The sequence below is a fragment of the Lathamus discolor genome, chromosome 11 (genome assembly GCF_037157495.1).
Source record: "Lathamus discolor isolate bLatDis1 chromosome 11, bLatDis1.hap1, whole genome shotgun sequence".
NCBI classification, from domain to species: Eukaryota; Metazoa; Chordata; class Aves; order Psittaciformes; family Psittacidae; genus Lathamus; species Lathamus discolor.
The window spans coordinates 4824804-4851109 of NC_088894.1; the positions used below are offsets into that span (position 1 = coordinate 4824804).

Sequence of the window (26306 nt, forward strand, 5' to 3'; positions counted from 1 at the left end):
GCACCTGCAGGGGGTTTTAAGCCCTTGGAGCAGAGGCTGAGCATCTCTCATAGGATGAGCAAGCCCAGCACCAGTTCTCTGCAGAGAGCAGATATCCCACAGGCATGTCCAGCGTCTGCAAGGGGGTGGCTGCTCTGTGGGAGCTGGTTCTCCACTGTTTCAGGGGGTGTAGTTTGTGACCTTTTGGCTTTATCCTCCTTCATCCTGAAGGCAGCAGAGATGCTCCTGATGCAGCCTCTCGGATGCTCTGAAATGGGAGGGTGTTTCTGGGCTGTGTGTCTGCAGGGGGTGGCTGGGCAGGGGGAGACTCACTGCTGCTCTTCCTGTGTCAAGCACATTCCTCTGCTAGACGTGACAGGAGGGGAAGGCTGAAAGCAGAGTTTAATCTTTATTCCTTTCGAGGGGTTTTCCATTAAAACACCCCAAACCCCCACCTGCTGCTAATCTTTCCAAGGCAAAAGCTCCCCTGACTTGGGGGTTCAAAGCAAGGCATTGAAGGACATCCCGACCCCTGGGCTGCCCTTGGACGGGACTGGTGTGTGAGAGCTCCAAGCTCGGGTTTGGGAAAGCCACGGAAGATGTTTTCTTTTTTTAGGCTCCTGCTCTCGGTGAAGACATCAGGATTTGAACGGCTCTGAGTAACCGCACCGGGAAAATCCTCCCACCGCTCTGCAGGCAGATCTAGCAGAGCTCGAGCTCTGCAGAGCAGGGAAGAACTGGGTGCAGGAAGGTGCCCAGCAGCAGAGGAGTGGGTGATCACAGCCCACGTTCGCGTTAGCAAGGCACTTCTGCGCAGCGATGGCTTGCCAGGACTGGTCTGCCTTGCTATTTCTAAGGCAAGTAGGAAATTCATGTTCTTTTGCTAATTCCTAATCAGTTTTCCCGAGAGCGGCTGCGTTTTCATTTGGTACAGTGGGTAAATCAATGACCTGCTTTCATCAGGTTATTTCTACAGAAGCTGCTCTCCACAATCACAAAGCAATTGATGAAAGAGGGAATTTTGCCTCCAGGGAATGGTCAATAAGGAGTGACCTTATTAAGCTCTTTCATGCAGCTGAGAATTAGACACCTCTGCTCAAAGAGACAAAGTAAACTCCATTACTTTGGTTTAAGACTTCTTTTCCTTTGCCAGCTTTCTAATCTGTGGCTACCCTGAGCATAGGCTGTGCATTCAGCCGGGTAAGGGAAAACTGGGAGATTTGAAAGGGATGGTTCTGTAGGGAGGGAAGGCTCCTCAATGGCGGCATTTCTGGGATGTCTCCTGCTCACAGGATCTTGATCTCAGCAGAGTTCAGGGGGTCAAAACCCAGTGCTCGAGTAGGTCTGCGCTGAGCCAGCACTACTTGTAATTCTGTATCGTCTCTGAAATTTAAAAGGCAATTAAGTCACTTCCAGCGTGGAAGAGCCGATGGGTGTTCCCTGGCTTGATTCTTCAGAGCTTTGCCAGGGTGATAAATGCTATGAAAAATCGTCCGCTCCCAAGTCAGGGCTGTCAGCCAGCACTCAGAGCATTTATCTAAAGCACGTGCTCAGACTCTTTTGGCCTGTGGACAGCAGGAAACGGGACAAAAGGAGGGTGTAGGAAAGAGTAGCCAGGCATAAAGGGACACTGGTACAGCAATACCTGGACCTTGGTACTGATGATTATTGTGTGAGGGGGAGAAGCACTGGTGCTACAGGCTCCGTAGAAAGTTGACTTTTCCCCCCTTGGGGATGAAAAAGCTGGCTAACCGTCATCCCCAGCTCACGGCTGCCTGTCAGTGTTGGGTTTGTTACTTGTATGGGACTAATGTGCAAGAAGGTGCCCTACTCCAGCATGAAGGGAGTGCAGGGGAACGCTCCCCTGGTACGGCTGCAGTGCTGGCAAAGCAGCCCTTCCTTCATGCTGGGGCTCCACAGCAGCCTGTGATGTTGCTGAGAAACGCAGTCTCCGCAGGCTTTCCCGGTTACTAGAAGTGCCCGCAGCCTCCCTCCCTTTGATTTCCATGCTCCTTCCTCTAACATTTAAAAGCTCACATCTATTTTGTTTCTTCCGGGATTGCTAAACCAAGGCTGACTCCTGAATGAATTCTGGATCTCGGCTTCGGTTAGTCATCCCTCCAGGACAGATTTAGTAACCGCTCAGGGAAACCACGTAGAACCCAGCAGTTCTCCATGGAAGGCAGCTCCCACTCACTGTCAGCTTCATCTTTGTCTGAGCTGGAAAGCTGAAAGTGCAGCCAGTCAGCGAGGGTACGGCCTGTGAGCCTCCAGCCTCACCTGGTGTGAAGGGAGGCTGACAAACTCACACGTACCTAGTCCCAAACCTGACTGCAGGCACGGCAAAGTTGCTGCAGTGCGAAGTAACAGAGCAGAGATAGCAAATAGCCACAGGAGAGCTCATTGTGCCCATCTGCTGAGCACTCCCTGGGGCAAATGAACCTCCTGTGTCTGCAGCTCCAGGAAGGGCTGACGATGCTTCCGGCTGTGGGGAAACTGCCCAAACTGTCCACATGGAGCTGGCAGCACACTGGCCTGCCCCTGAACTGAAGCAAAGCTCTCACATTGAAGGGCTGGAGCAGCTCTGCTCTGGAGCCAGGCTGAGAGAGCTGGGCTGGTCCAGCCTGGAGAAGGCTCAGGGAAGACCTCAAAGCAGCTCCAGTGCCTAAAGGGGCTGCAGGAAACCTGCAGAGGGGCTTTAGACACGGGCCTGTAGGGACAGGACGAGGGGAATGGCTTTAACCTGGCAGAGGGGAGACTGAGCTGAGCTCTTAGGCAGAAGCTCTTCCCTGTGAGGGTGCTGAGGCACTGGCACAGGGTGCCCAGAGGAGCTGTGGCTGCCCCATCCCTGGCAGTGCTCAAGGCCAGGTTGGACACAGGGGCTTGGAGCAAGCTGCTCCAGTGGAAGTGGTCCCTGCCCGTGGCAGGGCTTGGAACTGGGTGAGCTTTAAGGTCCCTTCCAACACGAACCAGTCTGGGACTCCTCCTGAGGTGCAGAATCAGCAACGTTCTAAGGCCAAAGAGCTGCCTGCATGGAAGCGTGCATCTGATGTGTTTACCGCTTGTGTGCTCCTACAGAACTCTGTATACCATAGGCTGACCAGAGGCATGTCATGCTGAAACTTGTCCTTGTAAGCAATAATACACCAGAGTGTTTTAATGCATAAATATGAGTCACCACACTGATGCTTTCAGGTAAGGACATTTTATTTGCACCTTAGAACAAATAAGGCAAGGTATTTGAGAAAGATCAAACAAAATCTCCTGTATCAAACTCAGAGGAATGCAATAAAAGTTACTGTTTCATACATATACAAACTAATGACCCAACGCTATTATATACAAACAGCCAGATCTTACAAAATAGCATTTCAAGTCAGCACTTTATGCCAGTGTTGCTAATTTCTTTGTTACAAAAAAAGTTAAAGCTACAAACTTCACATTTTTAAGTCTCACATGACTGACATCATCAGGATCTCTGGGTTTTAGAAGCAAAGACAATGGTTTGTCCAGAACACTTTCAGCAATGCAGATGGGCCCAAGGAGCACACAAACAGAGCTTCACAATTCAGCAGGCTTTCTGCTTAAGAACCTTGTCGGAACAGCTTTCTCTTTTGGAACAAGCCTTGATCTTAGCCTGGAGGGCTCTGAGAAATGAGCAGGTATTTATGCTCCCAGCCACCCTACGAAGGGACCAAAAAGGGAATTATTTTCTCTAGCAGACTGAAAATCAATGAAGGAGAAAATAATTCCTCTTCATTAGAGCTCCAAGCGCAAGAAACGTCATCAAGTCTCAGCCACTGCAAGCATTTAAGAAAGGTTCACAGACAGTTAAGCCATTGGACCAGTTTCACTTATTTTGGTTCATTCGCTGTATTTTAAGACAATCACATCAGCAGAGTATTTCCAGAGTGCTTACATTCAGTTACAGCAGTCTCAGCTTGCATATTCTGTAAATAGACACCACCCTGTGGTGTTTCACCTAAAACTTGGGTTTTTCTAATGCCCTCCGATCACTAGAAAGTTACCTACACAGTGCAGAGGTAAAACTACTGCCAGAAGAATCTGCTTGATCCACATGCAAGCAGTGCACCATTTACCATGTCACATATCCACATGTCTCTCACAGCAGAGATGTTGGGCCAGGTCCATCCAAGTGACTAATGCAAGATCCAACACTTGGTCAGGGAACTTCCTCCTCAGATGCAGGAGTTTCTTTGATGACACTCATAATGAACACATGCCCAGGGCAAAACATACCGCACAGGTCCCAGACGAGCACTGTGTGAGCCCCGATGTTCACACAGCACTTCACCAGACCTCTTTGGAAAGTCCAGGATTAGTCTGTGAGGAGTTTTATTGTCTGTGTAACAGCAATGCAATTCAAAACTTGCCATAGGTTTGATAACCTTGGGCTAAAATTTGCCAGGATGGTCTCTTCCTTCAGCACCCAAGATACACTGCTTACTGCCTCCTCTTGCCCTTAGGGACAACTGGTTTGCTGGTCTCCAGAACAGCTCTGTTCACACTGTGGATCAGCTGAGACAAACGGATGCAATCAGATCTGCAGAGGGGGTAAAAATGGCTTGGGTCCTTTCACAGCAATGGAGAATACCTGTTAACAGTAGCCAAGAGTCTGCTCCAAGGGGCACAAAGAGCCTACGGAGGCATGAAATGAACATTTCACCTCTCTAGCAGCATTTGATTCAGGAGACACTGCTATTTAGTTTTAGTATCTAGGTAACGTATCAAGGCCTACTGCAGAAGAGTGACACGGAAACTGTTCCATCAGAGTGAAAATACAAATAAATCAGTAGAAATACTTGCTCTGTCCAAATATTTCATCATACGCTAAATACAGCTAAACCTACACACCTCTGCTGTTACAGCCCATGGGGCAGAGGCACCACTTGGTCTCTGCCCTGCAACAAGGTTCTTTGCTTCTTCTATTTTACTCTCCACTCTTCTGGTGTGAGTTAATTGCACCACCTTCACAGCGATTGTACACGCTGGGGCATGTTCATTGATTGAGCTATACCAGGCAGGAACATCAGGGAAGTTTAAAGAAAGAACACAAGATCGTCCAGAGGAACTGGAAGATAAGAGATACAATCTCTCCCAGTAGGGCATCAGTAATTGTCTTCTCATCCAGATCAACTCCGCCTTCCCTCCACCACCATAAATGCACATCTTTGTTAATTCAACAAAGTCTTCACTTCCAGTTCAACTTTTCTGATGTGCTAAACCCTGCAGAAATGTGAAGGATTGTGAAATTAAGTTTCTATTCAAGCACCTAAAGATGTAAATCCGAAATGAAGCCTACAAAACGTTTCACAAACTGTGGAGATTAAGTCCTCCCAGACACAGCAGAAGTACCTAATACCTGAGAGAGGTTCACACAACTTCCACCCATTCCAATACTGCTTCCTTTCCCAACACTCCAACGTCGGCAGGGTCTCCCTGAAGGACATTTCCAAACAGACAGATGAGGGGGAATGAGATCACCGACTGGCTTTTGGTTTTAAGTCAGTGTGGATTTTAAATTGCAGAATGAGATTTCTGATGGAGGCACAACATGCTTTATCTACTCGCATCAATTCATAATGTACACAAAAAGAGGACAAAACTGAGGTCTTGAAGAAACCACACTTGCTTAAAGCACACAGTGTAAGGCATGGGGCTTATTACAGGCTTTTAAAATGAGATTTCAGTTTCTTTCAAAAGGCTGGAACAGTTTGAAAGTGTTCTCACCCGCTCTCTTCAGTGAGCTAAAACTCATCAGTACCTTAACAGTAGAAAGATACAGCTAAGAGCTTGAAATTGAGTCTGTGCATTCACAAAGAAAAACAACCAAACAAAACCCCCACAAAAGATGCAGCCGTTAAATACCACAATCCATATTAACTTAAAATCAGAATGGACTCCTGAAAGTTCAGTTGAAAAGAGAGTGAGGCAACTTCCATTAGCCTATTTCTATTTGTTCCTCCCATTTAAAAACAACCCCCCTAAAAACAGTAACAAAACTCCTTCGGAATAATGTTTTAAATACATGTCTAACATTAAAACATACCATCAGGATTTTCCACTTAATGGCATTCCTGAGTTCATAAAAGGTGCTATGGAAAAATAAATGAGCAGAAGTATTGCCCTCTATTTTTTGCTAGCGTATTTCAATAGAAATCAATGTGTTTAGTAGTCATGAAAGCAAGAGGCTGATTGTTTGAGGATGGAAGAATATTCTACTGGTGGCTCAGAAGTTCTGCTGCCGCCGCTTCTTGGCTTCAATGGCATCAAGGATTGGCTGCCGCTTCGACTGGTACTTCTGGCGAATCTCTTCAATCTCCTGCTCCATCATGGGGTCCAGGGCTGAGAGCCTCCTCTGAAGTTCATCAACACTCCAAGTCTTCAGCTAGCAGGGAGACAAAAGAACAGACATCAGCATCAGTGCAGCCACCGTCCACACATCTACAGAGATTCTGCTGCCCAGCTGATGGTCGCAACACATCTTCCAGCAGAAGAAGGGGGAACAGTTCTGCTCCAGACTGCTGCTCTCAATGAGACTGGCATGAACCTCAGGATTCTGGGCTGCCCTTGCTCATTTTACAGACACATTACATGCTCTGTTTAGTGACAGTGAGAGTGTATAAACCCAGTGAAATGTGTCCCACATCAGCTGTTTTTCTAACACTTCATTTTGCAGGCTTAGAACAGAAATGCTCCTTGAGGTGGAACAGAAGCAAAGTTCTCTCCCCCTCCCCTTTCTACTAAACTTCCTTCTGACAAGTTACAAAAGGATAACATAGAATCACAGAATGGCTTGGGTCAAAGAGACCTTATGATCACCCAGTTCCAAACCCCTGCCACGGGCAGGGACACCTTCCACTAGAGCAGGGTGCTCCAAGCCCCTGTGTCCAACCTGGTCTTGAGCACTGCCAGGGATGGGGCAGCCACAGCTTCTCTGGGCACCCTGTGCCAGCGCCTCAGCACCCTCACAGGGAAAAAATTCTTCTGATGTCTAATCTAAACCTCCTCTCTGTCAGTTTAAAGCCGTTTCCCCTTGTCCTGTCACTACCTGCCCTTGTCAAAAGTCCCTCCAGCATCCTTGTAGGTGAACAGGAATAAAAAAAAAAAATCATTCACTTAAGTAGCATTTGGAAAAAGAAGAAGGCATTTCGGTACAATCTGGCTGAACCTCAACCATGGTGAGGAACCCCAGAACACACACAACAGGTCAGTCTGGGCCAGCCTCATGCTGATACAATATGCAAGTACAATTTGTATTTCACGGTACATGTGAAGATGTCAGGCTCGCGTGGACAAGCTTCCCTTCACTGAATTCCCTATCTGCCTGCCCTTTGTTTAAGTGGCTCTCTTGTGCGTGTCGGTTTGGTGAGAACTGGCACAAGAAAGTTTTATTCTGTGATTAGAGATGCCAAGCATGACTGGAGCCAGTCTAGGATCTCCACAGCTACACCCTTTACATAACAGTATAACCTGTGGAACAGACAAGATTTCAGGATAACGTTAGGAAGTACAGACACTGGAAGTGCTTCAGATGTTCACCGAAGCAGCAGTCCTTTTCCCATCCGAGGCCACGTGATTCCCAGAAACACAGGAGGGTTTTTTGGGAACAAAGAAGTGTCAATTTTTAGACTTTCAACAAATGATGTAATTGAGCGACTTATCTTTACTTCAGCTAAATGCAAGTGATGCTGCTGTCCCGGTTTAGCTCTTAAATTAGTCAGCTACTGCAGTTATTCTTCAAGCTATTTCTGAATCAAAAAACACAACGAAATGCTCGATGCCTGTTCTAAGGCAATAACTGAATTACTGGCTATTTAATGGCAGTTTACATCAGTCCTTAAAATGCATAGAGACACTAAAGTATGGAAATCCTGATCCTCCTTCCTTTTAGTGGAAGAGACACCAGCCCCCAAACCACAAAGTCATCTGCTAGCACATTTCTCACAAGGTCACTTGAAAATTTTCAGCCTATTCCGCTAAATGAGGTATTTCCTGGTTGCAGTTACAGGATCACAAATCCACATTAATAACCCAGGCACACACAAACCGAGACCCTTCCTGCAAGCGTACACAGGCTTTGGGTCTCTCCAATCAGGCAACTGTTCATTAGAAAGACAAAGCACTTCCTCCACAAAGCTATACATTATTTAAACACATTAATGCAACTTTACTAGACAGCAGTTTAAGTTGATGCATGGCACCAGTTGCCTTTTCACACTAATTTATTACGGAGCAGGTAATTATTCAACATTTCCCTTCCTCACAGTCCAGGGAATTGAACAGTCAAATAAAAATGCAGAATAGAAAGCATTAATTCAAGTACTGAACACGTACACTAAGCAGCTATAGCGTAAAAAAATGTCTGCCAGGTCTTCCACAGTACCCAGTGCTAGGCTACTAAGAGTTTGGGAATAGATCAAATAGACCTTGCTCATGGCTTAAACCAACTATTAGATGTCAGAAATTGTCCTAGGGCTGCAACCTTCCATGGATGCCCTCTGAGCTTTCCCCAACACCCTCCTAAAGTGCTGGGTGCTGCCTACAGGCAGAAAAAAATTGCCAGAGTTGGCAGAGCAGAGGGCAGAGCAGATTTGCAGTGACGGTCTTTCCCTATTAATGTACTGGAACATGTTTAGCATCACAGGGCATCCTTCATCAATAATGACACACAAAGTCTTTCTGCTAACTGTAAGCAACTACCTGCCAAGGGATGCAATGGTTTTGACAATTCCTGGGACTATGTTTGTCAGGACAGATGGCAAACAGTATGGAAGATGCCTGGAGTGCAGCTAAGTCTGGAGTGGGCAAAAGCCTACAGATATATATCAATATGAACACATCAAGACGTGGGTTACCTGCACAGTGAGTGATGCAGAACAAAGTACTGCATCTTAAGGAGATGATGTACTCCTTACAGCTACTTAAGGAGACTGATGACAGGTTAAACAGAATGGGGATAATGGGAGAAGGAAGTGAGGAGAGTCAATGCAATGAAAAATCTAAGAGCACAGAAAACCATCATGCAATGCTGTGTGCTTACGAGGATGAATTAATTACAGAGTTTTCATCGGGAATAATGTCAGTGTGGCCGTGAATGCCATGCTACTCCTGAGAGAGGAAGAAAAGCCAAAGGGCAAACTAGTAAAGGTCTAGAACGTGACTGTTCATCAGAGATGAGCTGATGAGAGACTGACAAGCGTCCAATGACTAATGAGAGCCAGAGCCCACACAGTTGCAGAGGATGCTCAGCCCTCTGCTCTCAAAGCGCAACAACACGAGCCCTGGGACCCGGCTGGGCTGGTGCTCAGCTTGTCCTTCCACCTGCACATGCAGCTTTAAAAGCACCAAAAAAATAAAAGAGAACTGCTTATATCCGATGGCCTCCGCTTCACTTCACTGCATGACATTTCACTGTAAACCCATGCCACAGACAGACTCACTCCCAGCAATGAAGTTTTTAAACTCCAGCACATCTCTCTCTGCAGTGGCAGACTCCTGGGATACTGACATTATTCTCTTAGAGAAATGCCAGAAGCAAAATAAGAAGGACAAGGACAGAGCATCTCCTGACAGACGGTTACTCAGGGTAAAGTCTCAGTGCTGAACAGCTGCAATTAGAGCTGGTTTTAGCCACAGGCTCAGTCCTATTCCTCTGCTCGCTTCTCCTCAGCAGTTCTTCTGTGTAAAAAGTCTAAATGTCTTTGTAAAAGCTATCTGTTTTCATCCACAGCGATCAAATAGCTAAGACAAACTTTTAAAGCAAGCAATCTCATTTCAAATGTAAAGACTGATATCAAATACTTGTTCTAAGGTTGATCAAACACGTTATCAACAGGGAGAGGAGGCAGAGATGCGAAACTGTTCAAGCAATGTCGTATGTGCAGAAAGCTGTTTTTTAACCATTTCATGAACAGTGTATTTTTTCCTCAAGGTTTTGAGAACAATCCTAACTCAGTAAAAATGCCCAACTGAAGACAAACACCAGAGGTGCAGCGTTCACCTGAAAACCTCACCGCCACGAGCTATTTGCTGTTCGTCAGGCTGCAAACACCACTGACAGCAACATCATGTCTTAATATGCTGATGATTTCTACTATGTCATTCAGATGGACGTATATAATTACATCTATCAGAAAGACATAACTTACAGCCTTTCCATGCATATGCAGTAATGATGGGCAAATCAGGAACAGATCATTTGATCTACAATTTCTCCCTAAAGGAGCAGATCTGTAAGCTATTCATGACATCCCTTTGCCAGCATTTCAGACTTGCAGATAACGACTCCACTGAACAACGTTCACCTCAGCAACTTCTGAGTTGCCATCGTTTCTAATCAGTGCTTTAAAAATAGGGAGAAAGCATTTGTTATAGTCAGGTAAAATGTCACTGCAACATGATATTCTACTGAATGCAAAAATCGAAGCAGCAAAAGGAGAATAAATAAAGGCTCTCTGCAGACACGTTAGAGAGAGCCACAGGTTCGATACTCAAGGGCATCATGGTCTGAAATTTAAACCTATGCACTTCTGTCCTGAGCAAGAGGCAGCCTAAAAACCTGCCACCGTATTATTAAACAGACCATGCCAGATTTATGTTTCACACAAGATCTACTGCAAAACACAAAGCCTAAAGAATGAGCTCAGCCCTTCCCTGTCCCCAAGAAAAGCAAACAAAAAAAAAAAGTGAAAAAATTGTGAATTAAAAGGTAACGTAAATGGATTTAGTTCTCTTGTACCCATAGCCCATGCACTGAAGAGCACCCATGCCTGGTTTTCCTACGGTAGGGTCTATAGATTGACCAGTTTGGAACCTACCATAGTCCTCCAACCCCTCAATGGCCCTTCAGCAGTACAAGGTCATCACTGCCCCAGACCAATCTGAACTACTGACATTAATACAATGTCCAGTAAACCCCAAGCCACTTCAGCTATCATTCTTATTTGCTTCTCTACCAAAAAACACTGCCAGCAAAATCCTCTTGCTGCATGAATTATGAGCATCAAATAGAAACGGAGCTGTTTCCCAGCAGCTTTCACACATTTCTCGCCCAACAAAGAGTTTCAGCAGAGCACTAACTTACCAGCTGCACAGGAATCAAAAATATTATCTTGGGGCAAGCAAAAAACATGTTCCTCCTGCAACTTTCCTCTTACTTGCTGACACTGAATCTGACCCCTAGATTTAGCATAAAGCCTTTTTTCTTCACACCTTTGCAATGTTTCATGCTATCTGGGCTTTGATTTTAAATACTATCTTGAAGTCCTGAAGCTTGTGGCAAACGTGAACCCTCCATTTCCAGGGAGGGGATGCAGTTGCTCTGCAGTCATCTTTCAAATGTGCAGATGGATCCCGGCTTCTGGAACAAAACTGGAATATATATGACATGGGTGAGATGAGGTTATTTTCCTCGCAGTGGAAGGATTTGAACAGTTTTGCAGGAGGAGGATATTTTCAAGTCTTCATGTACTGCAGATCCTGCAAATAAAATTAGGAAGTTGTTCTCTCCTTCCTCAGCCCTCCAGTCATACCCCTTTACCATAATATCTGAGTTCAAACACTTGTCTTCCACATACTCACAGAGAGTGTTCTCTGAATATCCTCCCACCTTTACCACCAGTAGCCTGTGGCTTTTTAGAAGGGGAACACCCAGCTGCAGCAGTCTGTCTGCCTTTCACTCAAATATTCCAGGTGGCACTTACTGCGTAACATAACTTGATGTCAAACTTTCAGGTTTTAAATAGCCTTTGGAAAAACTGGCTTTAACAATTATCACTTCATAAGGGGCAGTGGGAGTTTGAAGACTAAAATACAGAAGTAATAAAATTGCAGCTTCCCACGCTACACTGGGAAACAAATTTTTAGTAGAAAAGACATGAGTTAGATGAGAACTAAGACAAAACAAATTCATTGTCTATTCAGCATAGCTTTTGTTGTTGTATCTTCCTTTTCTGCCTAGTTTTATGCTGCAATCTGTCAGTTCTTGACTGCATGCCCGGTGATCAAAGCGCCCCAAAGAAACCGAAGGCATCTTGAGTCGTATTAGTACACATTTCATCTAGTTGTGTGTATTTAGACAAGCAAAATCTAAACATGACTTGAGAAGGGTTTTTATCCAAACCAAGTTACCTAAGCTACGCTAAACATTAAGTGCCAAATAGGAATTTGCTGTTAGAGATAATGAAAAATGTTACCCCTGTAATAAAGTAGCAAGAAGCAACTTTGGAAAAACAAAACCAAATCAAACCAAGCAAACCGGGGCTACAACTGTATGGAAACACATCTGAGCCCCTCACAGAAGGCAACTGATCACATTTGACACCAGAAGTGGCTACATACCAGAGATAAGTACAGCAGAATTCCTACAGGTAGTCTATTAAGTGTTCAGATGTCCTTTGGGATGGGAGGCTCTTGACAGAAGAGACTGATTAAACTCTCACTTCACTTGACCTTGGCTATCAGCAATGCTATCAAGATGCTTCCCTTCCGATAAAACCAAGGGCACACTTGTAGCTCCTCGCCACAATCCTGCAGATCAGCTTGATGCGCATCCACCCCAACTTCTGAACTTTTCTTCTATCACCTCCTCAAGCAGAGTTTTATTTTTGGGAGGCAGTCACCCATTGGATGCCACTTGCTGCAACTATTTGTAGCAACCACCTCGGAGCATAATTCAGCCTGCAGCATGCGGGAGTGCATGGGTGCTATAGAAGACCATAAGCTAAGGAGAGGTGTCAAATCTCAAGGATTCATGAATGTGAGCTCTGACAAGTGTAAGAACTGAGATTATTCTGGAATTAGCCTTCTGTAACTTGAAAGACTGGTTAAACACAGTAACAATTAAATGCTCGTAACAAATATACTCTGAGGGAACAGATTACTGAATAGTACTATGCACTTTTTTTAAACCAGCAAAAAAAGCATTCAATTCCTCTGGCCAAAATTAAATGTAGAGGGTGATTTCTCATGCTAAGTAGTGCACCAGACTTTAGGTCTTGAAAATGCTGATATATTGATGTTGGAATAGCAAGCCATCTTTTTCCTTAGCATTTAGCATTTTCTTGGCATTTCCTTAGCATTAGCAGCCTTCCAACATCTGAAGGAGGCCTACAAGGATGATGGAGAAGGGACTCTTCATCAGGAACTGTAGTGATAGGACAAGATATGATAGGTTCAAACTTGAAACAGGGGAAGTTCAGGTTAGACACAAAAGGAAGAAGCTCTTTACTGTGAGGGTGGTGACACCCTGGAACAGGTTGCTCAAAGAAGTGGTAAATGCCCTATGCCTGGCAGTGTTCAAGGCCAGGTTGGACAGAGCCTTGGGCAACATGGTCTAGGGTGAGGCGTGCCTGCCCACAGCAGAGGGGTTGGAACCGGATAACCTTAAGGTCCTTTCCAACCCAACCCATTTTATGATTCTGGGATTCTATTTTTTCCTGAAATGCTGGCTCAATACCATTTGGCAGACTTTCAATCACTGATCTAAAAATTAAGTGCCTTGTTCTCTTTAATGTTTCTAGCATAAGGAGGCCTTGATGTAATGCATGAGCAGGCATTAACTATTTATTCACTATAAGATGTGAAATGCAAGGGACGCCAGAATCTAAGAACGTAGAGGCACTTACCACCCACTTTTTCATCATGATTGTCAAGTCCCTACAATTCTACCAATCTGTTATGCAGCCATGCTACAGAGGGGCTACAGTAAATCAGAACAAACCCCAGTGCCGACACAAACTCTAATTCCCCTTTTAGCATTTCAGCATGTCTGAAGTTCCTCACTGTTATGAAAGCAGTGGATGAAATGCGCTCACTATGGTATTTCATGCAAGATTAAATATACAGATATTAATCTTTCAAAGGACTTGAAAAATAAGTCTCGGCAGCACAAGCTTCTGCTTTTAATGCATCTTAATTATTTAGGGAATGTGCTAGCAAAACACATCATGGTCTGCAGCACCCAGCCCAAGTCAAAACAGCAATGTGGCTAGAACTTCCCAGAGAAAGCCAACAGGAGCTGTGGTCAGTGTACATCTGGAGACAGTTGTTTCAGGCCACCTCAACTTGACAGCAGGTGACTTCCCACAAAGAACACTCAACTTTCAACTAGATCATCACATGCTCTAGAGCTGACTCTTAAATCAGCTTAAGTCAGTGCAAGTCAAGCAGCTGAAATAGATAAAGGACTACAAACACAACATCACTTTTTGTGGAGGACAGATGGACACTAACATACATTCAGTGTTTGATTCCTAGCTGTACTGGAAAGAAGTATCTTAATAGAGAGTTATATCAGAGGAGACCCAGGCCTTCTCAGATGATGTTTTTGGGTTAGCTCTGCCTTACTTTCAGAAATGCAGAGTTTTATAGCTATGGAAACATCTTACTTCTACAATACTAGTAAAGATCCTAGATATTTTCTATTTAGCTCTGCTTATTTGATTAAAATAAAGCTGTATAATACCAGACCACTGTATCTGTACTATTCTTGCAGAATTACTGGAAGGCAACGTGTGCCATTTTCCTTCATGCCAGACACACCATGGAGATCACATCTATACTGGAAACTTCCCTCTGTCCTGCCTCTGCAGGAAGATCTGCTGCCAAGACCTCTCTTTTCAGCTTAGCATCTTGCTAGCTTGGGAAGGCTTCTCTCAAGCTGCCACACAGTCACAGCCTGATGGGCTGTGTGGGAAGCTGCCCCTGCATTTGGGACACTGCTGCTCACAGCACCAGTACCACTGATGGAGTCTCACTCACCAGTGGCTGTTGAGGTCACTGGTCTTTAGCCAGATCAGCCATAGTTTTATGACTCAACTATCTCTTGTTTCAGGCTATGTTTGCACCCATCATATTTGATCCTGCTGGTTCAGCAAGAACTCAAGTGTACTTTCAGTAGCTAATTCCTATGACCACTATGGAAGAGACACACAACTGCTCCTTCACCAGCTAAGAGATGGTGTAGCTTTGCTTTCTCACCTTCCCCACAGTCTGGAGGTTTCCCCCCATTTCTTGACAGCAGGTCAAGGGGAAAGCTTTGCTGCTGGCAAGATATCAGAAAATTCCCCAATACCGGAACCAGTTTCAGAGGATTACAGCAACCATCCAGATCTGCCTGGCTACTCTGGCTACCCAGACAGAACTACGCAGTGATTATCCAGAGTGGTTACCCACAGAGCAGAAGAGGCTGCACAACTGCAGGAAGACCACAGCCTCCACCAATAACGCTGGAATCCCTGTGCTGCTCTTAGCCAAGAATTGCACTTTAGTAATCCTTACCGTAATCCTTGAAAGGCTCAAGAAAGTTTTGATGTTATGGCCAGCACAGCCATATCACCCCTGCATACTGTTATTACTCTCAGCATTGTACAGAGGTTATATTAAGGAAGAAAACCCATCCGAAGCTCTACTCATTGATGTAAGTGGTCATTTAAAAAAAGCAGTAATTGAAAGAGCAGTGCATTTTAATCTTCCAAGCTCCAAGATTAGATTTCCTTTTTTAGCCTTAGTATCAATTATGAGTATGAATAACATTATTCACTCACAGAATCATCCTAAGTACACACTTAATCTAAACAAAGGAAATGACAAGTTGTGTCAGTTTTATTCTGCAGCATTGAACTTCAAGGAGCCCAAATCTTAAAAATCCTTCGGGGATTTAGAAAGTGGCTGACTAATCGTGGAACCACAATGACAGGTTATCTCACTGGGGCTTTTTTCAGCAACTGAATTAGAAACCAAACTAAAAGGTCAGCCTGTCTGGACAAGAAAAGTAAAATAAAGCAAAAAAGGAGCATCACTTGCTTATAAAAAACACTTGCTTGCCAGAGATTCGATTAAGGAAAAACACAGTAACGGTTTTTTGCCCTTCTTTAAGTGATTATGCTTTTAATTTTGTTAAGTAAGAGTACCAAAATACCCCTGGACATGCTAAAATAAATCACGGCATTGGGCTTTGAAGATCTGGCAGCTGCACGATTCAACCGTAAAGTACACAGCTGACCAGTGTGGGGTTTTAATCTTTCTTTAAGAAAAGCAATCTGTCAGAAAATGCTGATTCCTTTAAATCAAATAAAACCCTCTATAAATCTGAGAGGTTTAACTGAGTTCTGCTAGGAGGGGTACATGGGTCTGTAATGGAGCTTCCTTCCAATCCGGTATACCCCGTCTTCCTCTCTCCCTTGCTCCTAAGGGCTTTATTCACTTAAGGATTAACAAATTTATTTATTCAGGATTACTTATCCTGAAAAAAACACTACTTTTTTTACTGAAAAAGTAGAACTTTGCTCCTCCACAGTACCTTATTTCAAGCATTTGTCCAGATAAGACCCTGCCCATTGGACAGTATTCATAGAGGCTCCATGGAGACTTTATCCCCAGGCTTTTCCCTTATGGTCTAAAGACTCCATCCTCCAAGAAGCAAGGCAGAGCAGCCCCATCAGGCTCCTGATGCAAAGGGTCCCCAAAAGCAGCACTTTCTGCTACAGATGAGAAAAACCTGGACAAGACTGTCATTTTAAGATACATTACCCTTTACAAACATTTGTGCTGACAGATGAGTTGCAAGAAGATCTTAGAAGCATTTCAAACAGATCTTGTCTGAGCAGCAGTGTTCTTCCTTTAAGGAAGATGTTGTGCCAAGAACACACCCAGCCTTAAAAACAGATCTCAAGGCATAACAAGGCTCAAACAGGGTTTCTAAAGAATTCAGTACGCTCAGAGATTTTTCCAATGTCTCACCTTCAATTATTAATTCCTCTTCCCTTTCTTCCAAACCAGAAACACACGTTGCAGCCTGACCTTAAACATACAGTGGTGGTGGAACAAATCCCGCAATCAAAGACCCTGGGTGAAGTTCTTTTAGTTAGTTCATCCACAAAACTTTCAGTCAATGTCTCAGCTGATTAAATGCAACAGTAGGAAAGAGGCCTCAAAGATACTCCAGCATGTGGAATTCACAAGTCCGAGCACTCTCATTATGAAGCTGATTCCAGATTACATTATTTCAGTCTCCATTAAGGGTTACGATCTACGCAATTCAACACAACAGCAACTCATTTTACTTCCCACTCACTGAAAGTTTCCTTTAAAAGCCTTATGTCACAGAAGGCCTGCTATATACAAAAATATAGCAAAAAATGAAAATCTGACAGCAGGTTGTGGCAGTAAGTGCTTTGCAATCAATGTCAGTATGTGCCAAAGTGAAAGCAGGTGGTGAGCAATGACCCTGTTACCAAACCGAAGAGAGCAGAAATCTATTCTTTTCCACAGCAGATATAAGAGTGAAGCCACTGAACTCCCTTTTTGAATTTCAACTATTGCTAACGATTTTAAAAACCAAAGGTGGTATCTTCAAGGGCGGTTTTATTGTTGTTATAAAGGGAATTCAGAAACATTTGTAAAACCTACATACTCGGAGCTTGCTGCAAATCACATCAGTGGTTTGAAGCAGCTACGAATTTGATGAGGTTTGCTGTAAGGTTCAGAGTGTCTTCATCATGCAAATGTTATAAAAGATTCAAGGCCATTTAACAAACAATAAGAGAGATAAGCAAGCTGTTCCTGGGCTTGTTTTTAAAACGACTGCATGTTTGATTACAAAGTGACAAAATGAACCATTTTCTTTCATAAAGATGTCACAAATTAAAAGTATTTGCTGGGAAGAACATACTAAATACGCTGAAAAGGTAATGCTTAGAAGAAACACAAACAATTAGCAGGGCTTTAAAAATTCTGGGCAGATGGCTGAAGGAAAAAAAATAGGAAATCCATTTAGGGGACATGAATGTTATGAATCAAGGCAGGTGACATTTAAAACCAATGTATAAAACATCACAAAACCTGTCTCTCTTTATAAATCATACTTCACAGTGGAACTTACGTCTAGGTACCACACAGTACTTCAAGATCTTTCTCAATTAGCAGGAGATACCATGGGGGTACAGTTTCAGGTTTGAAAAGGGTCTATTCTGGACTGCCTTCTGTTGTCAGAAAAAATAGTCTTTTTATTTGAATATTTGACATTCCCCCCCCACCCCAGCCTTAATGCTCTCCCATTGAAAGCAAGCTTTATTTTAGATTCAGCACAGCACAAAAAAGTATCTCCTTGCATTTACTTGCTTTCCAACTAAGAATCTGCCCTAGTTGCATAGGACCCAGACAGGGCCATCTATCAGCCATCCCACATCTGGCTTTATCTCTCAAACTGATGAATGCCCTGGCAAATAAGCCGTCTTTATGATCAAAGTAAAACTACTGGAAGAAATCAGTGCCTGACAAGTAATTTTTAGTCCATCCACTGCTGGGAAAAAGGAGAGTTCATGACAGATGAAGGGAAGAAACTTTTGGCCAGAGAAATCCCTGAAGATTCACTCCAAGTGTTTGGCTTAGTCTCATAAAAAACATTATTGAGAAAAGCTCTACTTTCACTGAACATTTTTGTTTCCTTCTATGCAAAACTATGCACATTGAAATGAAGTTCTGGAACAATCATTCTTCTTTCATCACACAAGGGTCAGAGCAAATTGCTCTCTTAGAACATAAAGAATGTATTCCCAGTTTCATAAATTCAACAGAAGTCTCAAGAATATTTGATCTTCAAATAATCCCATTTAAATGACTGGCAAATGCACACACTCTAATAAAGCTTTTTTTGCTCCTGTCCACGCAGAGAGACTTTCTGGAGTCTTAAGTAACCAGCTCAGATTATTCACTTGTGTAATTTGGACGGGAGAAAGGAGGAACAGAAAGCTTAGTGTAGAGGCCTGCATCTGACACCTTTACTAAGCTGCTTAAAAGGCAGAAGTAAAAAGAAGATAAAGCTCTGAGGATCACAGTAGAATTGGGAAACACTATAAAATGATGAACTATAAAAAGTCACACAACAGCAGCTTACTCATGTAATGCAAGTACTTTTCTTCCAGCATCTGCCTTATCCATGTATCCTCAGCATGCCTTCCTCCTACTGCTAAAAAAGACCCAAAGACCAGTTCCAGCAGAATGAGAGCCAATTATTTAGTCTGCCATCATTTCCAAAGACTGCAACTATACAGAAAATATTCCCAAGTTTCTAATCGATTGGAGTATTACAAGGACAAAAGCTAGTAAAGCTATAAAGCATCAATATTAGATTGCTAGTAAATGCTATCCAAATGAATGTTCAGAGAAACCAAAGACATTGAATGTTCCAGGTACTGGAGACAGCAAGCTGTTCACAAGACAAACGACACTTTCACAGACAGAATACAATAAATTAGACACCCTGGTCATTGTAAAGCAGAATGTGTTTACTGTTATTGATTAGCAATAAATCACCTGCCCTCTAACAGTTCATCCCCATAAATCATTTCCAATGAAGGAAACGGATGGTTCCAGTACACAGCCATTCTTCACCACAGTCTTGAGCTGAGAGAAGAAATACGCTGTGACACCTGTATTGAACTGTAGTTGTTCTATAGTAGCGTAGGGGAAGCAGCAGTGTGATGGAAGAGACTTAATGCTGTGCACCATGATACCAGCCACAACTTCTGCAGACTCGTGGCAGGGCTGAGCAGTGTATGAAGCATCAATCACCGCATCGAGTCCCTGCGCTGCGCTGGCTGGGACTCCAGCCTGCAGGGATCCGTTGGGGCTGGCATTCTAACTGCCTGGACCACACCTGATCTGCAGAAGCAGACTCTGATCTGCAGGCACTGTCAGGGTGGTGTCTGCCACCAGACTCACAAATACAGTATGATCCTAATGCAATTTGACTTGCTTTGAAAGAATTAAGCTTTCTATAATCTCTTCAGTAAGAACTTCAGTCCCTTGCTATCACACCAACACCCAATTTGTCTAACTATAAGAAGGATTCACATTCAGGATTTCACTGCAAACCAGCAGCCATTTGCTCAACTGAACAAGCCGAAGACACCATTAGGCTAACACACTTTACTTCTCTGGAGGATGGTAAAGATACCAGAAATGGTTTTACTTATTTACCTATTTTAAAATCTTTGTTTCCAACGTAATATTTCAAACTGCTAAGTAAAAGCATGGAAGTAATGTTAATAAAACCCAGTATGTCCCAGATGAGAGCAGGATAGCGAAACATTGACTCAGTAAACAGAAAATTCCATTTCCCTTTACTACTTCAAAGAAAAGAATTATACCTCCGCTCAGGTTAGAGGAAAGCTTGCTTTCATTTCCATTATACTTGTAAAAAAGCAGTAGCTGTTAAAAGCTCTGCCTACAAGCTGCTTACAGACACACAAAAAAGATCACAATTTTCCTATCAAGTAAGTATAAATGGACATAGAGCTATTCAAAGTTACTTAGAAGAGGCTGCAGTTGCAATACCAGCTCTTGCAGTACGTACAATTCAGTAACTCTAAAAGATGTGAATATATTTCAGGAAGCTGAACTTTATTAAGATTTACGTGTTTTCTAGATGTTTTGCTTCAACAGCTTGTCAGACTATTGCTTTTGTCTCTTATTTGAACTAACTGCAATTGCAATTGTGAAATATGTTTCTATCGCTCCCTTTGTCCCCCTGGTTGGTGAACCATCCAACTCCTACAGCATCCTGTTCCAAGGAGCCCCTGGCAGGGCTCTGTGTAAAGAAGAATTCTGTCTGGAGCAAGAGCTCCTAAACAAACCCAAAGACCACAATAAGGAGTCTACAGACACTTTGGAAACAAAAATGCCTTATTTCAAACCCAATCAATTTTAAGGAATACAATCTGCAGGGAGGTCAGCAAGCTGGGGCCCACACACTTTGGAAGCAAGAGGCTAGAAACCTGGTTATTGGAAGGAGATCTGTGGCTGTGGGATCAAACCCAGCCCTCCCTCCTGCTCCTGGAACTCAGCAAAGTCCTTCCTCTGCCCATCTCTGGCAGACGGTGAGGTGGAGATAAAAACTGTTGCTTGTACAAGAGGGCTCTAACTGTGCAGCCTTGGTGAAAGTGGCAGCACCTTCATTCTTCCTCCCAATTAGAGACAATTAACACCTCCTGCTCATCTTCCTTCTTTTGCTCTCTAAAAACCTGAGAGGCAACAGTTCTACTGCCTGCAGGATGCTCTTCCCCAGCAGTAGAGAAACAGATGACACTGTGCACTGAAAAGTGTTAAAGTCTGTTTTGGAACTGCGGGAAATCGCACCAATCTTTCCTGTCCAAAGAAATTCCCATCAGCAGCCAACAAGACACTTCTCAAAGGGAGCTAAAAAGATGAGCTAGTGCAGAGAATAGTTTGGAGCATGGGAACACAAGAGCTGAAACACAGGCTCACTTGCAGCACACTGAACTGTGAACAAAGGCCGTGACAACTGCCATCTCCCACAGTCCTTCCACAGAAAGCTGAGGAATTTGCCCTGTCTACTCCCTTCTGCAAACCTTGACACTCTCAAGAATATATGCTGTAAGGAAAAAAGTCCTGCTCCAAAGTTCTGCTCCACCTGTGAATGCAGACCCTCTTCACTGAGCCAAGGAGGGAGAAGGAAAGAACGAAACTACTGGCTGTTGGTAACTGTAGGAAAAAGGAAAGGTCTCATTTACCAAGACTTAGCAGATGCAAGCAAATCAAGGTCTTTCCAAAGGAACCAGGGCACTTCTTAGGAAAGAGACATGAACCTTGTTTCTGAGTGTCAGGTTCCTCCCCAGAGCTGCAGCAGGAGGATGGAGATTGCTAGGGCAGAAAACGACTGCTGATGGTTGCAGTTCTCCGCTGAGGTCCTGCAGGTGAGTGGCAATTCCTCCCTTCAAAAGCTCAGCTGTCACCTGGTGTTCTTCCAGTGAAGCACAGATAGCAAGAGCAGCTGAAGACAATGCAGAAGTGCCTGTACCAATTAAGCTCTCGACAGGCTGTGTTGCACAGGCCAGGAAGGGCTGACACATACACAGGTACTGGAGTCAAAAAAGCCTTGGAGCAAACAGCTTCAACTCCTTGTGTAAAGCCTGCAGAAAGACTTGACGTCCTGCAGTACTCTTGTTCTAGTGTCTGTTACAAGTTAGGTCCTATTTGACTCCACATCCAAAACAAGCCCCTAGGATAGTTAATTTGCAAAGATTCACTGATACATGAGAAATCATGAATTAGTTACAGCAAAACCTAAGCTCAACACTACAGATATTAAAACCCCAGCAGCTGCATCATGATAGCAAAACTCAAGCTTGACAGGGGCTCCTGTCACTCATTTTTGCCACAGGCAATACCACATGCATGAAATAACACCAAAAAGGTTTCAGTATTGTCATAGCTACCATAAGCCATGAATGGCTGGAACCTGCTAATTTGCTAACAAAATAGTCTTTCAGTGAAATGATTAGTGATATAATACCCAACATTCTGGATGACCCACAAATACATGCTACAATAGGTTTGGCAAGACTGAAGGCCTTTCAAGCACAGCCAGAAGAAAAGAAGTGATCCCACTTTAGCCACAAGTGGTATTAGAACCCACTCAAAGCATTTAAAAGGCTTTTAAAATACGAATAAGCAAAGGGTTTGTTGTGTCTAAGGGCAGGAAACGCTGCACAATTAATTTTGCTGTATATTACAGTACTACTGAAAGATTAAAGTGAAAAAATGCAGGACATTGTCTAAGCAAATCTTCTGGCATTATTAATTTAAGTCTGTGCAGCAGTATGTGACTAACGCTCACTGGCAAAATGAAATTCAGCTACAAAAATCCTGAGATCTGATTATGGCAATTAGGAATTACACATACACTGCAGCCTGCCCATTAACAGTCTACCCCTGCAGCATTTTCATATTAGAGTTTGTTATACTCTTCTTAAATGCAAGAATTTTTGACAATAATGAGTATTTTTTCCCCCATATTCAATAAATCTTAATGTTCCTGAAAACATTTCTTGTAATCAAGTGGGGCTTAAATCATTAGAGATCCCTGTTCATACATGAGTGGGGATAAACATTAACACCATCAGGCATTGACTAATCAGTTAATAATAATTTCTACTTCAGAAATCCAAGGCTGGAAATACACTGGTGGAAATACAGTGGGTTTATGCCACCTCTGACCACAGCCAGGACAGCCAGAGCATCATGTCTGTAGTAACGGAGTTCATCACCTTTCAGAACAGATCTCTGGGGCTTTCAGCTCCGCAGCGGATGGGGCTGACTCCATCTAACCCCCATCTAACGTGACATTGCCACTGTGATATAAAGAGTGTCTTATTTGCCTGCTTCAGAGAAACAATGTTAGTTAAGAAAAGGTCAAATGGTTTTCCCACAGGGGAAGAGGGCAAAAATCTTTGGTAATTTAGTATTGTCCTTTTTTTTTTTTTCGGAAGACAGGAGACTCCAGGTGCAAGTCACATCGGAGGGAGGGGAATACAGAAGAGAATACAGAATACAGAAAGCATATTTGTCGAGTCTGCAATAGAACAAAGCAATAATATTTCAATAATTTCTTATGGCCCAGGAGGAACTTGTATTCACCCAGCATCTCACTGATCTCATCACCACTTGGAACCCTGCAGATTCTACCAAGTCTGCTCAAACCTGCCCACTCTGACAATGCAGAAGTAAGTTATAGCTGCAGGCGTATCTAGGACAGATGGACTTGATGCACCTAATGAATGTTTGTTTTTTTTTCTCATTCCACAATGCTTATTTCATTGAGGCTTTCAATTAATACAGCATTAAAAAACATGACTTTTACCCAGAACTAGCCATCAAATTGATACATTTCTAGCCAAAGGGGAAAAATACCCAGTTTTAATTCTGAATACACAATGTGAAGTTACTGCTAACCCTCAGATAAGAGCTAAACAAATACCCACATGTATTTATAAAGGTTGCTTTCATACATTTTTCTTGTCCTACAGAAAAGAGAGTAGCTCTGTTACTAAATCTGCATGCCTGGGATATTCATACACAGTTGAACTGGAGGAATAAATACAGCTGGGAAGTGAAATTTCTACACATTACTAAATGAAGGTGACCCAAAGCCTGAGTTATTGCTAGCTTTTATTGCTTGCTTTTATTGCTTCCAGTGCACTGGTAATCTATGCACAGGGCAATACTTCAGTACTAATGGAAATCAGGAAACAAGGCCACATGCATGTTAAACAGTTGCTTCACACATTCTAAAAATACATGTAAGTCCCATTTGCTAGAATGGCACCGACCTTTCCTGTGTCATCCCCGCTGCTTGTGCTGCTTGCTGAGTGCAGCCTGGACCTACAGCTCATGGTATGGAGGGTGGAACACATCGTACTCAGTGGAAATAAGGGTAATTGGTAAACTTGTTATCAACCAAATTAGAAAGTAAAATAATTACAGCAAATTTTCCCTTGGGCCATCTTCTGCAGACTACAAAGGACTTCTAAGATAGTCCAAACCCAGGACGTTTCCTGGGAAACATCACACATTGAAAAGATAATTGTTTATCATTAAATTAAGTTACAGCATGTAAGGTGAATGAGATAAATGAAGCATCTGACTTGACTGGAATTGTGTTTGGCCCAGGGCCTGTGATACACAGGCAGCTTGCAGGTTACGTATACAAAACATGTTTACGCAGAGACTTTCAGCCTTTAGGCTAAAGATACATGGAGCAAAGGGCTATGTCCTGGTTTCAGCTGGGACAGAGTTAATTTCCTTCCTAGTAGCTGATGCAGTGCTGTGTTTTGGATTAGCTTTAGAATAATGTTGGTAACACAGTGTTTTAATTGTTGCTAAGTAGCACTTACTCTAAAACCAAGGACTTTTCAGTCTCATGCTCTGCCACTGAGGAGGGGCACAAGAAGCTGGGGGGAAGCACAGCCAGGACAGCTGACCGAAACTAGCCAAAGGGATATTCTATACCAAGCATGTCATGGTTAGCATAGAAACTGGGAGGATGTTTCCAGGAGCCACTGATCGCTTCTCAGGGGCATCGGTCAGCAGGTAGTCAACAACTGTGTTGTACATCACTTGTGTTTCCTGAATTCTATTCCTCCTTCTCTCTTTTTCCTATGATTGTTGTTATTATTATTTCTATTATTATTTTACTTCATTTCCATTATTAAACTGTTCTTATCTCAACACTGGGGTTTTACCTTCTTCTAATTCTCCTCCCCACTCCACATAGGACAGGGAGGAAGGAGTGAGTGAGCGGCTGCGTGGCACTAAGTTGCTGGCTGGGGTTAAACCACAACAGGCTACAAGAGAGAGAATGCAGCAGGTCCTTCAGCCACCCCTCCTTTTCAGTCTAAATAAGAAAATTTGAGAGGCAGCAGCACAGACAACAAAACGTATGTAACAGCAGTAGTCTATACAACCTGCACAAAGAGAATGAAAGGCTTCAGCTATTATCCCAGCCTCAAAATAAAGCATCTCCTGGAGTCGTGACTAGCAGCGGGATTTTGCTTTCCAAACTGCTATGTAAAGGTGGAGTGAATCTCGCCAGCTCTGAATGCAGCGTGACAACCTGAACCACGGGCAACACCAACAGACATCGTAAAGGTGCACAATACACTTAGAGTACAAAGTGCTTGCAGTGAAGTGTTACTGAAAGAAAACACAGCGGAGGGAGCAGTGTTCAGCAGAGCACGAATCTTCTGGCATTCTGAACCCCAAACGGAAATTTTCCATCCTTACAAAAAAGAATGATATCAAATTTATGAAGAATAAAACCTTCTCTGGACTTCTAAAAAGTTCCTGAAAATTCTGACCACGTGAATCTTAGTTAGAAAGACTGAAACTGAAGATCTGCAAGAATGAAGGCAAGTTTGATGTTTACATAACAGAACAAAGCCCAGTGCCAAAGCTGGAGAAAAACATGGAAATTCAATGGTTCTAACACTGTTCTTTGTCAAACACTACACATTCTGGATTTGCATTTTCCAACTGCCATCTGGAATTCTATTTTTTTGTTTTAAATGCATAACTGGGAAGTAAAGGAAGATGGCTTGTACCCTCCTTTTTTGTTCCTTTGTTTGCTTTTAAACAAGGCAAGTATACTGATAATGACTGGTTCCTATTAACAAGAAATACCTAAGGAAAATGAGTGTTTCTAAATGCCACATCCAAAAGCATTAGCAATTAGAATCTCCTCAAGTTTCCATTAGTCTGTCAAAATAAGAAATAATCTTAGAGCAGCTCCGACTAAAACTCTTAAAGATTGTCACACTGATTGAATTTCGAAGTATAGACTTACAAATTCGTAGTCTCCATCCTGTGGTACTTTCCAATCAGATGAATTCTTTGTCTGGCCAGACACATTCTTCCCAAAGTTATTGATTTGATTCTCCTTCTCCTTCTGCTCAAAATATTCCAGGAATGAGGGTCTGGCTGGCTGCATCGTTTCATCTCTCCCT

The 26306-nt window shown here is 43.3% G+C and overlaps 1 protein-coding gene across 1 annotated transcript in view; it reads right to left on the reverse strand.

The window, feature by feature from the left end:
• Window positions 1–5492: 5492 nt before the first annotated feature.
• STK4 (serine/threonine kinase 4) overlaps window positions 5493–26306 on the reverse strand; it is a 46504-nt gene continuing 25690 nt past the window's right edge. The window contains exons 10-11 of the mRNA XM_065691400.1: window positions 26147–26304; window positions 5493–6388 (exon numbers count right to left, since the gene is read on the reverse strand). Of these exons, the coding sequence (XP_065547472.1) occupies window positions 6230–6388; window positions 26147–26304 (317 nt within the window). The 3' untranslated portion in view covers window positions 5493–6229. The remainder of the gene's footprint in view (window positions 6389–26146; window positions 26305–26306) is intronic.